General features: G+C 37.7%; 1 protein-coding gene across 1 annotated transcript; it reads left to right on the top strand.

Annotated features, from left to right (window-relative positions):
• Positions 1-265: 265 nt before the first annotated feature.
• Positions 266-12,363, top strand: LOC122137160 (gastrula zinc finger protein XlCGF8.2DB-like). The gene is made up of 2 exons (XM_042722858.1): positions 266-321; positions 7,960-12,363. The coding sequence occupies exons 1-2, from the start codon at positions 267-269 to the stop codon at positions 8,952-8,954; spliced, it is 1,050 nt and encodes a 349-aa protein (XP_042578792.1). The 5' UTR covers position 266; the 3' UTR covers positions 8,955-12,363.
• Positions 12,364-13,658: the final 1,295 nt, after the last annotated feature.

Here is a 13,658-nt window from a genome sequence, read left to right as displayed (position 1 = left end):
GTGTCCAAATACACAGAAAAACTCTGTGAAGCAACTGAGATCGATGTGACCGTATTATAAAAATGGCGTTTATTAAACAGGAGAGTGAAGACATTAAGATTGAAGAAACATTCAGAGTCAAACATGAAGATGCTGAGGAACAAACAAAGATGGAGTTTATTAAAGAGGAGAGTGAAGACATAAAGAGTGAAGAAACATTCAGAGTCAAACATGAAGATACTGAGGAACAAATAAAGATTGTGTTTATTAAAGAGGAGAGTGAAGACATGGAGATTGAAGAAACATTCAGAGTCAAATGTGAGGATACTGAGGAACAAACAGGTTGGTTTTCATTCTGAAAGCTGAACTCACTCATCTGATCCTTATTAAAATGTGCAGCTCTACAGAAATGAATATTTCTAAAGCAGTGGCTCTCAACTGGTTTGTTCATGGGACGCACATCTCCACATGGTTATTTAGCTGTGACCCATATATATTTACAAAAATGGATGACCCACGCACAAGTACTGTCCCACTTTACTTGACAGCTTAACATAAACTGTAAGAATATGACAAATACTGATGAATAAACAGTGTAAAATAAGGCTACAGTACCAAACTAGGTTTTTTTTATACAATAACGTTAGTAAGTTGGTATGAGCCACCAGGGTCAAAGCCCCCAAACCAAAGACGTTTTAAGAATAAACATAGCTTTTGTGTCTCAATCAGCCTTTGTGTCATAAATACCGCTCCTGATAATCATAACATATAGACCTACTTACTTATTTTTGTGGATGATTGGCATGTTCTACCTGTTATTTTGGTCTGACGGTGAGCGACTAACAGGAGATGGCTATTATCATCAATACTCTTCTGATATTCCTGCAGTTCCCGGATGTGCAATGCTGACTGTTCTGTCGACTTGAATTTATGGAAGCAAATTTGTAAAGCGAAATAAAACTAAAATTGCCTGTTGAACTCCATAAATCATTTCTAAACAGATTGAATATTTCTGGAAGGCTAATATGTATTAATAAATGATTTAACTATGAAAATGTCTGAAATAGGCCTATTTTGAATTGCAATAGTCAGTTTAAAAATACAACCATGTTGAACTTCTGCTCCTAAATATGCAAGCCCTGAAAATACCAATGGTACCAATGAGAGTGCAAGATACAGGGCAGCGTTCGGGGAGGACCGTGTTTTTTTTTTTTTTTACTAAGCAATAGGTTGTTTGCACATGATGTGAGAAATGCAGCTGGACGGCAGGAAGTGATTTTTCTCCGTAGGAATCACTAGCAGAAACTCAAAATGCCTGCGTTTTGTGCTTATTATGGATGTTCAAATTGGCCAAACCGAGAAACCACAAGGATCTTTTATCGTGTACGAAAATGTGTTGTTCATAAGTGGGGAAAAGTCTAGAAATTTATTGAAAAATGGCTTGTAAACGTGCATCTGCCATTTGGGAGGAGCAGAGCCGGATAATGCTTGTGTGTGCAAATTGTTAATAAAAGATATAATAATATATTAAGATATTGATAAAGACATAGATTGGGCTGCCACATCTCAAGCATTCATCGTGATAGTAAATTCACTCAGTGCTTAACGAAGGAACGTAGTGAGATTGTGATAAATTGAAGTGAGTGACAGCTTTTTAGTGATTATATTGGAAGTGCTATTTGCTCGCTTTCTAGGCTATAATCAATTCAGAATTTGAATAAAAGTTTTGTTTTACGTGCTGCTAAAAGGACCAACAGCCACATACCCTGTAACTTATATGCAGGAAAACTTCAGGAGTGACTGAAAAAGCAGAACGGATGGGATGGAGGAAAGTCCGTACTGTACTGTTTTAGGCATGAGGCATTTCTGAGGCATTTTTTATATAGTGCTTTCATTGCATTACTGTACACCCAACGCACTTTACATTCATATGAGGGGGTTTCTCTTCAACCACCACGCTATTACAAGAGAAATGTATTTATAATCACAACATATGTTGGACGTGATCCTTATGTTATGAAGAGGAGCGATTTTTAAAATAAATTGAAATACTTAGCCATTGTATATAGGCTAAGCAACTAACCCTGACTGTAAACAAGCTATTTCCTTTACATGTCACTCCTGGATTTTTGTTAATCACTAAAAAGCTGTCACTTTTCCCCACTTATGAACAACACATTTTCGTACATGATAAAAGGTTCTTGTGGTTTCTCGGTTTGGTGATTTGAGCATTCGTAAACAACGCAAAACACAGTTTCTGCAAGTGATTTCTATGGAGAAAAATCACTTCCTGCCCTCCAGCTGTATTTTGCGTGTCATCAGAATCACATGATTGCAAACAACCTATTAGCCATGTACAAACAGTGTAGCAATATCAGTACATTTTTGCATTAGAAATTAGAATATAGCTACAGAGCAAGTGCATAAATAAATATTTATAAATAAATAAATATTTATTCTTGTAAAGTCATGATTTTGAAAATCATTCAGTGTGAACTCGGCATAACTGTACATTTAAATGCTGACAAATAAACACTGTCATATCTGTTTAGGTTAAATTACATGTAATGATTCATTTCAAATGATGTGGCATCATTTCGTTCCTAACACATTACCCAGTCCATATATCAGTAAAGATATCCAGCATAATGTTTTTCCTCATTGAGATCTGATGTTTTCAAAGTGTTCCTTAAATTTTTGGAGCAGTGTATATATTTTCTGCCCCCATGTCTTGAATTTGAGACAATTCTAAATGTATTTTTATAGACTGAATTATACAGTGAAAGAACGCACTCTAAATGCACATGAACACTAGTCTAGACTTCACATAATGTGTGCACTTTACGTGTTTTGAATGGTTTTTGCAAAATACTTGATAATGTCAAATTGCACATTGTTAGAAGAACAATTACAATATTATTGCAGACTACATATATATAGCACACCCCTACAATGATGTCACACAAACGCCTCAGGCACAAAATCTGACTATTAAAAAAATTGCAAGCTCCTCTGAATTATACGGAGTTTGTTTGATTTTGCAATAAATCCTGCAATCCCAGAATAGTAAAATCCTGGAGGGACTGTTTAAGCATGGTATGATGTTGGAAACTGTCATGTTTCATAAGTAATTTGATAACTTATAGCTAGAAATGTAATAGGACATTTCCTGAAGAAAGTAAAGAGTTAACAATCTTGAGAAGAAAATTACAGGGTACCTGTCTTTCAGTGCAGTGGTTCTCAATTCCAGTCATCGTGGCTCTGCACATTTTGTGTGGATCTCTTGTCACTTCAGACGTTTGTTCTGTTCGTCCGTAAGTGTCTTGTGAAGTGGACATCACAGAATATTCTGCCATAATTCCAGTTTGAAGTGAGCATACATGTTCATTTCAAAGGGCATTAAAGTAGGGCTGTGCAAATAATCGAATGCGATTATCATGTGCATCTCGTCAGTAAAGCCGGTTCTGTGATTAGTAGTTAATCTCCATCACGTGCTTTCAAATGTAGTTCACTTACAAGCTATGCAATATCACGTTCATTATTGCAGGCGATACATCAGCGATATTGAACGTAGGAACCATTTCAAGTGGTCACCTTTATTTATATAGTGATTTTTACAATACAGATTGTCAATGCAGCTTTACAGTCTTAAACAGAAAAATAGTGTGTCAATAATGCAAAAGGACAATATTAAACACTCAGTTTACAGCTAAAGTCAGTTCATCATTGGTTCCAAACTAACTCTGGTACGGTTCGTTTTAGGCGTGAATATGATCAGACCTCGATCCGACCCAAATGCAGAAAGCATTACACCTTTTGAGTTAACAGTCTGGAGAAGATGCAGATGTGTTCAGCAAGTTCATCGAAAGGATGAAGGAGAGGGGATTTGAGCAGTCTTCCACAAATCACATTGAGTGGGATGGGGTGTTTATGGGCGATAGCGCAGTTAGCTGACACTTGCAAAAGCCTGCAATCGCTTTCCTTGGCGCGCAGTTTGTTTTAAATTTCAGTTTCGCTTTCTTTATACCCAATCCGTCTTCTGCAGTGCCATGGTCAGTATGCAATGGTAGGCGCACATGAGAGCATGCTCTCTCCGCCGGAGCCATCTTGCAGCATTTCTTCATCTTTGTTACAGCATCGTATAGATGACATTGTCTCATCTGATGTTCATAAGTGTCTTCATATTGCGTTTGTAGCTGATAATAGAAAATCAGTAAAATAATAACAATTGCACTGTGAAAAATCTCCATGATTAGCCTGTTTTCGAACTAACTGCTTTTTGAGAATTTTTGTCCAATAAATGGATGACCTTAGCACACGTGTGGTTTTGTTTACAATTTTAAGTTCACCTGCAAAAAGGTAAGCGTGAAAGCGAACCGCACCAAAAAAAAAAAAAAAAAAAATCAACATTGTAATTGGTCCGGACCAGAGCAAGTGAACTAGCAGACTTTCCTGGTGTGAATAAACTAGTGGTGGGCATAGATTAATTTTTTTAATCTAGATTAATCTCACTGTAATCTTGGAATTAATCTAGATTAAAATGGCTCATTTGAATTCTGCTGAAGGCATTCAGAATATGTGTGCTACCCAAATATTGACTAAAAGTAAGCCAATTTCTTAAGCCAGGTGGCGCATTAGACCAGGGGCTCATCTCCTGTTTCCAAAATGCATCACAAACTGCTTGATAAAGCTGTTCTACTATGATAATTGATGATGAAAATAAATTATGTTCAATAAGATGTACTTGTTAGTACTGATAGAGCTGTGCTGACGGGCTTGCCTCGGTTGCACTCACCCCCGATTTCCATGCATGTGTGAGCGGCGCGTTACGGCTCCGATGAGGTTTTGTTGCATCCTCCACGCGGTGCCAACTCACACCAGAAGAGTATCAGAAGCGCAGCGGTAGGATTCGCGAGAGCACGTGATTTGCCTGTCCAACACTACAGTCTATGGTCCAACATTGTTTTTCTTGATTTTTGTGTGTTCTAATATGGTTGGCTGAATATTAATGTTTTTTCCTGTTTAATTCTGTTTATTCCACTCCTACAACTCCTGCAATTAAACTCCAGAACACCTTTTGTAAAAAGGATCTTTGGTGTCATAATATTGTGGGGTTTTTCAACTTTGAGGATGAACCTCTCGTCATCTATTTCTGGCCTCCTAGCAAGAATATAGTAATGTGAAATACAACTGGGAGTCTGCACAGGGTGTTTATTTTGAAATGTACATGATTTGTTGACTTCAATTTTGTATTTGCTATGTGGTTTGGATGCGGGATGTGTCAAAAATAGACTAGGCACCTATCTTTAGCAAAGCGGCGCGGAGAGCAGCTTCTGGGACGCTTTTGAAAAGTGCCGCGGCGCGTCTGGTGTAAACACAAGCTTTGACTAGAGTGGCCGCGATCAGCTCCGGTAGCCTCGTTGGAGCCGTTACGCGCCGCAGACGTGTGCAGTGGAAATCAGGGGTCGACGTTTCCATTGGGAAGCTTCTTTAAAAAAAATCCCTGAAGCAAATCCGGCGGCTTCATGGCTGCATCCATGTTAGCACGTCACGTTTGACGTTGTAATTTCACATTAGACATACATACAGGTTCGAAGATTCGTTCTCGCCCCCTACAGTGCAATTCGCCTAGGTATACATATTGAAATATCAAGGTGAAAGTCATCATAGCTTGCGTAGTATAGAGCCAGCTCCCAACCCAACTTTGAGAATAGATTAACGGCGATATTTTTTTTTGCCCGATAAGAGTCTCACGTTAACGCAGCACGTTAACGCCGATAACGGCCCACCACTAGATAAGAGTCTCACGTTAACGCAGTAACCAAGCCAGAGGCGACAGTGGCAATGAACCAAAACTTCATCAGTGACAGAAATGTAGAAAAACCTTGGGAGAAACCAGTTCTCTGGTCAGACAAAACCAGCATGGTGTGGTTTAATTCCAGGCTGCAAAACAAATCAAATTTAGCAGCAGATTTGTCTAGTCCTCGTGGGCTTATACCGATGGCTGTCTACATGATGAGGTCTTTGCCGGGGATCTGTCTCTGGGGCTCATCTAGTTGACATGGTCTCCACTGATATTCAGGGCTGTTGAGGTCATCTGTGTTTTGAGAACACAGTGGACGTGAAAGATTATAATGCAATAAGAGCTCACTCAAGTACTGAGGAGCTAAACTTTTGAAAGCATAGATATATTAGATATATTTTAAGATGAAAAAAAAAATGGTGTTACAAATCCTAAAAATGTTGCTTTCAAAAGAAAGACTGTTATCAAGTACAGGGCTCGCAAAATCACTAGCCCAACATCCCGGGGCTATTGTGTTTTCCAGTCCCGCTACAAAAATGTATCGCCACCCTGCCCGACGGGCTACCTTGAATAGTGAAGTAAAATTCCTAACTTGATTCGCATTGTTCACTTGCTTGTAGGGGTGAAACGGATCGTAGTTGATCATTTGCACTTGTTTCTAAGTCTTGCCGATTTAAACATTCAAGCGTTTTTAAACCATTTGCGCACATTTGGAGCTTGCGCGCACTCATTCAAAGTGTGCACAGAGAGCCGCATTTTAGATAATGTGCGTACACAGAATTGATTCCTCTTTAGTGTATTCTTGCTTTTGAATGAACACACACAAAATTATCTCAAAATAATTGTCTCTGCAAGTATTCTCGTAAACACAGTCGGTTATGTTTTAAGTGAACATATACAGTGGAGAAAGAAATCTCCTGTGCATTATTATATTGGATCCATCTTAAAGGGGCAGCAGCCTTTAAATACCTGGTGTTCCATTAGTGCCACCTGCTGTCAGAGGGACATTTGCATCTCATTCACAAAGCTAAAATTTAGACTCACTCTCATAAAAACAGAATCATTCTGTTTTTGGGTCAAATTTTTTAGTTATACAATCCAAAAAAACATTTATTTAGCACCTTTTTTTGATATTAATTCAAATGGTTGCCTCTGATTTTAAATAGAGCACAGACAAAGCCTTTGTTTATATGAAGAGATTTCTTTTAGTTGTATAATTGTTTATTTGATTTGGGATTTCTTTTAAAATTTCAAGTTAAATTTAATATTTAACATTTCAATTTCACAAAGAAATATGCAGCATTTTGTCTGAGAAATAATAAAAGGACACCTTTTCATTTATAATTTGTCTTAAATCTCATTTTGTAAAAAAATAAATATATGAATAAATTGTATGGTGTAATGTGTATTGTGAATTGTATCGCATCGTACGTTTATTGAATTGTTACATCCCGATATGCTATTAGTTTTTGCTGATCATGCTGATTTGTCCACAGTAAAGTTCAGCCGATGACTTTTTTTATTCGGGCTAGTTAAATTCATTTTGGGCTACCAAAACCTGAAGAATGCCTGCCCGATGGGCTACCAGGGATATTGAAATTTGTTGAGCCCTGAAGTAGCACACCTAGGTTTCTAGGTTAGACTGTGTTCTAGATTATTTTATGTGGGAGTTTTTGGACTGATAATTAACACCTCTTTACACCTTTTTCAGAATTTAGCAGTAGGCAATTACTAGTCACCCATTTTTTTTCTATCAACTATGCATTCCATTAGTTTTGCAAATTGGTAAGTTTCATCAGGCCGTGAAGAGCTGAGTGAGTATCCAAGGGTAACATGTAAAGCGTGAAAAGCAATGGTCCTAGTACTGAGCATTGTGGCACTCCATACTGCTCTTGTAAATGATATGATATCGCTTCATTCACTGCTACAAACTGAAGATGGTCAGATGTGTATGATTTGAACCGTCAATCTAACTAGCCGGTTATCTGAATCATGTGTGTTAAAAAGATGTGCAAAATATACAGAGTGGTGGGGGGGGTCCTCAAGGACTGAAATTGAGAACCACTGGCTTGGTGGGTCGTATCAAGCATACATGTTGCTATTTTGATATGTATTAATGTACGTTGCTTTGTGTCATTAAAATGGGATTAACTTGTTTTGGTCTCTTTCTGCTTTAGACCTGATGCCACTGAAAGAGAAAAGTGAAGAACTAAATGAAATGGAAGGCAAAGATCAGAATAAGAAACATGGAGAAAATTTCATTGGAGAAAATTTTAGTTGCTCCCAAACTAAACAAACTTTACAAAAGAGAGCTCAAAAGACAGGAACTAGAAGTCATTTCAATTGTCAACAATGTGGAAAGAGTTTTAATAAAAAAAGAACCCTTAACATTCACATTAGAATTCACACAGGAGAGAAACCTTACACATGCCCTCAATGTAGACTAAGCTTCACTCAAAAAGGAACCCTTAACAGGCACATTAGAATTCACACTGAAGAGAAGACTTACACCTGCAAACTGTGTGGAAATAGTTTCATGCAAAAAGGTGACCTTAAAAACCACATGAGAATTCATTCTGGAGAGAAGCCTTACACCTGCCAACAGTGTGGAAAGAGTTTCTGTCAAAAAGGAAATCTCAAAGTCCACATGAGTGTTCATTCTAGAGAGAGATATTTCAACTGCCAACATTGTGGAAAAAGTTTCACTAAAAAAGAAAGCCTTGAAATCCATTTGAGAATTCACACTGGTGAGAAACCTTACACCTGCCAACAGTGTGGAAAGAGTTTCTGTCAAAAAGGAAACCTCAAAGTCCACATGAGTATTCACACTAGAGAGAGCGATTTCAACTGCCAACAATGTGGAAAAAGTTTCACTAAAGAAGAAAGCCTTGAAATCCATTTGAAAATTCACACTGGTGAGAAGCCTTACACCTGCCAACAATGTGGAAAAAGTTTCATTAAAAAAGGAGCCCTTAAAATGCACAATAGAATTCACACTGGAGAGAAACCTTTTGTCTGTCCTCAATGTGGACTAAGTTTCACTCAAAAAGGAACCCTTAACAGCCACATTAGAATTCACACTGGAGAGAAGCCTTACACCTGTAAACTGTGTGGAAATAGTTTCACTCGAAAAGGACGCCTCAAAACCCACATGAGATTTCATACTGTATAGAAGCCTTACACCTGCCAACAGTGTTTCTGTTAACAAGGACACCTCAAAGTCCACATGAGTGATCACACCGGAGTGGGATATTTCAGCTGCTAATAATGTGTAAAACGTTTAACTAAAAGGGCAAACCTTGAAGCCCACATGAGAGTTCACAACAGAGAAAGGCCTTTCATATGCCCTTATTGTGGAAAGAGTTCCTCTCAACAAGGAAACCTCAAGTCCACTTGAGTGTTCACACTTGAGAAGCCTTACACCTGCCAACAGTGTGGAAATAGTTTAAGATGCAAAACATTCTTTAATAATGTAGTGTATCAGAGCGAATCAAACAATTTAAGATTCGATCAGATTGGTGTTAAAAAAACCCGAAGAGCCAAATTCCACAAGGAGGCCCAAGACAACGTCATAAATCTGTCCACAATACCCTGGCGCCACGAGTCTGAAGCAAGTCCACCAACTGCAGCTTTGAGCAGCTCACAGCATTAAAACAAAAGAACACCTAGGTCCAGTTTTACTAAACAGGACACATTAGTGTGAGATTTCGCCAAAACACCGCTGATGGGAGGGAAAATTTACTCCGGGTGATTTATTAACAATGCGCAAATTAAAGAACACACATGCAACAGTTCATTTACATATCAACCAACGCAATATACCAAGTGCAGCACAAATTAGCGTAGTCTCAAATAAAGAATAAAGAAGCCACAGTACGTTGAAAAGAACCGGATGCCAAAAAAGGTTTGCTAGAAGTTTTGTTAAAAATAAAGTGTTCTTCTATAATAATGTGTTCTTCTGGCATTCAAAATAAAGTTATTACTTGTGGAAAAAAATTCTCTCCCTTCTACCATGTGCTCTCTGTTCTCTGCAGTGCCTCCTACTAGCAACAATAATTGTAGCAATTTCAAGCACAAAATAGTTTAAGACATGCTTTTTTGGATGTTAAATAATGGTGCAAATACCAGTAATTTGACGAGCGCAAATGTTAGTAAAACAAGTTTTGAATACTCTCCTCCCATAACTTTTGCGTCTGAAAGCAAAACTTTTTGCGTCAGGCGCAAAAATTACTGTGTCCATGTTTTTTCAGCGTTAATTCTTGACTGCGCGTCTGTAATAAACCCTGACAGTAGCAAGCTGTTAGTAAAACTGGCCCCTAATTGATAATTCCAACTCATGAGGGAGTTTGTCAAATTTGGGGCAAGTAACCAAGATTAATGGTCAAAGAGATGCACAGCATGACCATCACATGTAAATCCATGATAGTAATCACAAGCTAAAGACTTCCTCGGATTGGCTTTCCTCACCTAGCAAACAAGAACCAGACTCAGATTCCTTCTTAACCCTTTTGACCTTTGTTCTTCACAGAACGTCCTCACGTTTACAGAATGGCACAGAGACTGCCTTTACATGTATATATGGACCTAAATGAGGCTAAAAGGACTTATGAGCAACTAATCATTTCTATGCATAATTCCATATTATGTAACCCACACATTTGAATATCATGTCCTAATCACTCATTGTGTATGCCATTTTGAATAACTATTGAATAGCTTATAGGTTTATAATCGTGTCTAGTATGTGTGTGTTTGAATTTTCATGCTTTAAACATTTCTATCTATCAGTTCTGTGTAAAATGTATTATATTCTTGTTACAGAAATCACTTCAGCGCAGCACAGTTTAAAAACGCTTTGCTTTTGCCACCACTTCTTTTGGTTATCGTTTTTTGCCACAGGTTTTTTTTTTTTGGTGCTCTTTGAGCATGCTCTGGCTTACATGCCAGCTGCTCTGTACATCATGAGGAGAAAATCCATCTGGTCTCGTCACTCTCTTATTTTCTTTTTTATTTCCGTTTATTTTCTTTTCGGTTGAGAGTTTTGCATTCTGAGTTAAGTTTTGCTGCAAAGTCCAACTCTGACTGTCCCTGCCTCAAAACTTCAACCAGCCACCGACTCTGCACCATTCGTCAGCCAAAAGGGACCCCCTACACAGACAACACAAGTACCTCCAGATTCTAGCTGAACTGGTGCATTTAATATAAAGTATAACAGCCTCATTGAGGAACTCAGTTCGCTAAAGTTAATGTCTTAAACTGCCGATCTTGTTACTGTGCTAATTAATAGTGTTTTCACTATATTTTGGATTTTTTCATCCATTGCAGCGTTGATGTTATATGGCTCATTCAATGAATGGCTGATTCTGTCCAAATTCCCAATAAAATTAAAAATCAATTCCCTTTGAGCTAAATTGACCTGTTTCCCTTACAATGACCACACAAAGATTCACTTGAGAGAATTGTTTTATATGTTATAAGCAGATGGGTTAAGTCTAGGGGCCCGTTTCAGAAAGGAGGTTAAGTGAAAATTCTGAGTATGTTAACCCTGAAATGAGGGAAACTCTGGGGTTTCCATTTCAGAATGGGAGGTTTGTCAAACCCGAGAAAGCAGGGTAAGTCAAGCCCATTTCTGAAAGAGAGGTAACTTATACTCAGTCAATTACCATGGTACTGTAACTTACTCTATAAACCTAACCTGGTTGGGAGCAGGTTTTCTTTGGTAAACCCAGAGTTTCTGTCGGTCTCCTCCCCCTTTTTAAAGCACAAGTGATGTTTAAATATTTAATTAATTCATGCATGCTGCAAAAATGCTTTTGTATGCTTAATGCTTAAGTATTTTTTCTTATTTCAAGTATAAATACATATAAAAAAAAATCTTAAATCAAGACGGATTTTCTATATAAGAAAATGATATAAGATATCTTGTTTCTTGGGGGGATCTAAATTAAGTGGATTTTACTTAAGTAAAATTATATGCCAGTGTGGTAAAAATAATCTTCATGCAAATGTAAAACCAGATTATTTGGAGTGTCTATTAATAAGTTCAAATCTACCGTAGCTCTGCCCTGCAACGTCACACAAGATTAAATATGACATGTGTGAATAATGGCTTTAGTGGTGTAGGCAGTAATGTGTTTGGCGCGGTGAACTAGCTTGTAACGCGATTGACCAGGGTCGAGTCCTGCTTCTGCCGACCTCGTTCTTCTCACTTTTCCTATCACATATCACGTTAGAATTTATTTTCAATAAAAATTAAGAAAATGTTCTAAAAGTGGAATTAAAGTGCCTAACAAATGTTTAATAATGATATAAGTATTTATAATTTTAATAAATATAATCATTTACAATCTGTTATTATTGCATCCTGTTAATGTACAACAGTACTGAGGTGCAAATAGGCCTAGTATGTATCTGCCAGTATAAAGTAGAAATAGCATCTAATTATTATTTACACTTAGCCTTTTGCAAAGAACTGCTACATGGTAAATAAAATATATATAGATTTTCACCAAGTGTAATTAGCATCTAGAGCTATTTGCACTTAGCCTACTGTAAATAGGATCTATTGCTAAGAAAATAGCCACTGACGTATTTTTCTTACCCTATTGGCAGATCATTGAAAAATACACTTAAATTATTATTATTATATATATTTTTTGCCCATGAGATACCATGAAAATGAATAGCCTTAGTTAAATAACCTACCGTTCTTTCACGTGTGATATTATAATAGTGATAAGAATTAAACTTGTATTGAGTCTGAAGTATGCGGACATCTTTTTGGCGGGAGCTGTTGCCATGGTGAATCGTAATCGTCATGGGGAAGTCATGGCCCGGCAATACCACGACTGAGGTGCCCTTGAGCAAGGCACCGAACCCCCAACTGCTCCCTGGGTGCCGCAGCATAAATGGCTGCCCACTGCTCCGGGTGTGTGTTCACAGTGTGTGTGTGTGTTCACTGCTGTGTGTGTGCACTTTGGATGGGTTAAATGCAGAGCACGAATTCTGAGTATGGGTTCACGTCACTTTTCACTTTTTTTTTTTAAACATCGGAGCTTCATTGGTCATGGCTTTTAATAGTCGTGGTGCACACGCTAAACTCAGAGTCAACCTACTCAGAGTTGACTGAACTTACACAATTCAGCTGTTCTGAACCCGAAAACTTAAGAGTTTCCCATCTCAGAGTAAGTCAACTCAGAGTTAAAATTTTAACTCCGAGTTGGTTGAACCTCCTTATTGAAACGGGCCCCTGAGGTCAGAAAAATAAAAGTCCTGCAAATATGTTTATTCCACTCATGAACTCAGCCAGCTGATTTCACTAATTAGGTCTTACCTCCTGGCTAAAAAACTGTGCTAATTAGCAAATCCATGTGATTGGAACAAAATACTGAGGAGGACTTTTACTTTCTGAACTTGGACTTTTCGTCTCTGGTTATCAGTATGAAAGGAGTTTCACAGACAGGAATCACTAAGAATCATCGAGCATAGCGTTAATTCTGGCAGGCCACATTAGTCAAGCTCATATCAGCTGACTCTCATGCGTGCTCTCTGTCTGCTGGTGGGAGTGTGCTCCCCTGTGTAGGGCCCTATGAAATCTGTTTTATTTTTCCCAAATTCCGTACCCCAAATTTTTCTGGATACCACTTTTTATGTTGTAATTTTTCTAGACTCCTTTTTAATGGTTAAATTAAATTGTATTAATCAAAAACCATGTCTAATTAATTTAATAATAAAAATTGTACAATTTCACATCAATTTATTGAAATTTTAAAAAAACAACATGCTTAGGGCCTTATGAAATGTTTTATTTTTTCTCACCATATATTTTATTGTTACCAAAATCTCTGTTGTAGCATGTCTAATAATTTAAATGCAT

Source organism: Cyprinus carpio, chromosome B4 (assembly GCF_018340385.1).
Source record: "Cyprinus carpio isolate SPL01 chromosome B4, ASM1834038v1, whole genome shotgun sequence".
Classification (NCBI taxonomy): domain Eukaryota; kingdom Metazoa; phylum Chordata; class Actinopteri; order Cypriniformes; family Cyprinidae; genus Cyprinus; species Cyprinus carpio.
Note: the sequence above shows the minus strand (reverse complement) of the source record. Positions and strands in the feature narration are given on the sequence as shown.

What these genes read in the sequence shown, in the direction of transcription:
- LOC122137160 (XM_042722858.1), top strand. Translation starts at nt 267, where the DNA reads ATGGAGATTGAAGAAACATTCAGAGTCAAATGTGAGGATACTGAGGAA. An exon ending in GGATACTGAGGAACAAACAG is followed by an intron (nt 322 to 7,959) that starts GTTGGTTTTCAT and finishes TTTCTGCTTTAG; the next exon opens with ACCTGATGCCACTGAAAGAG.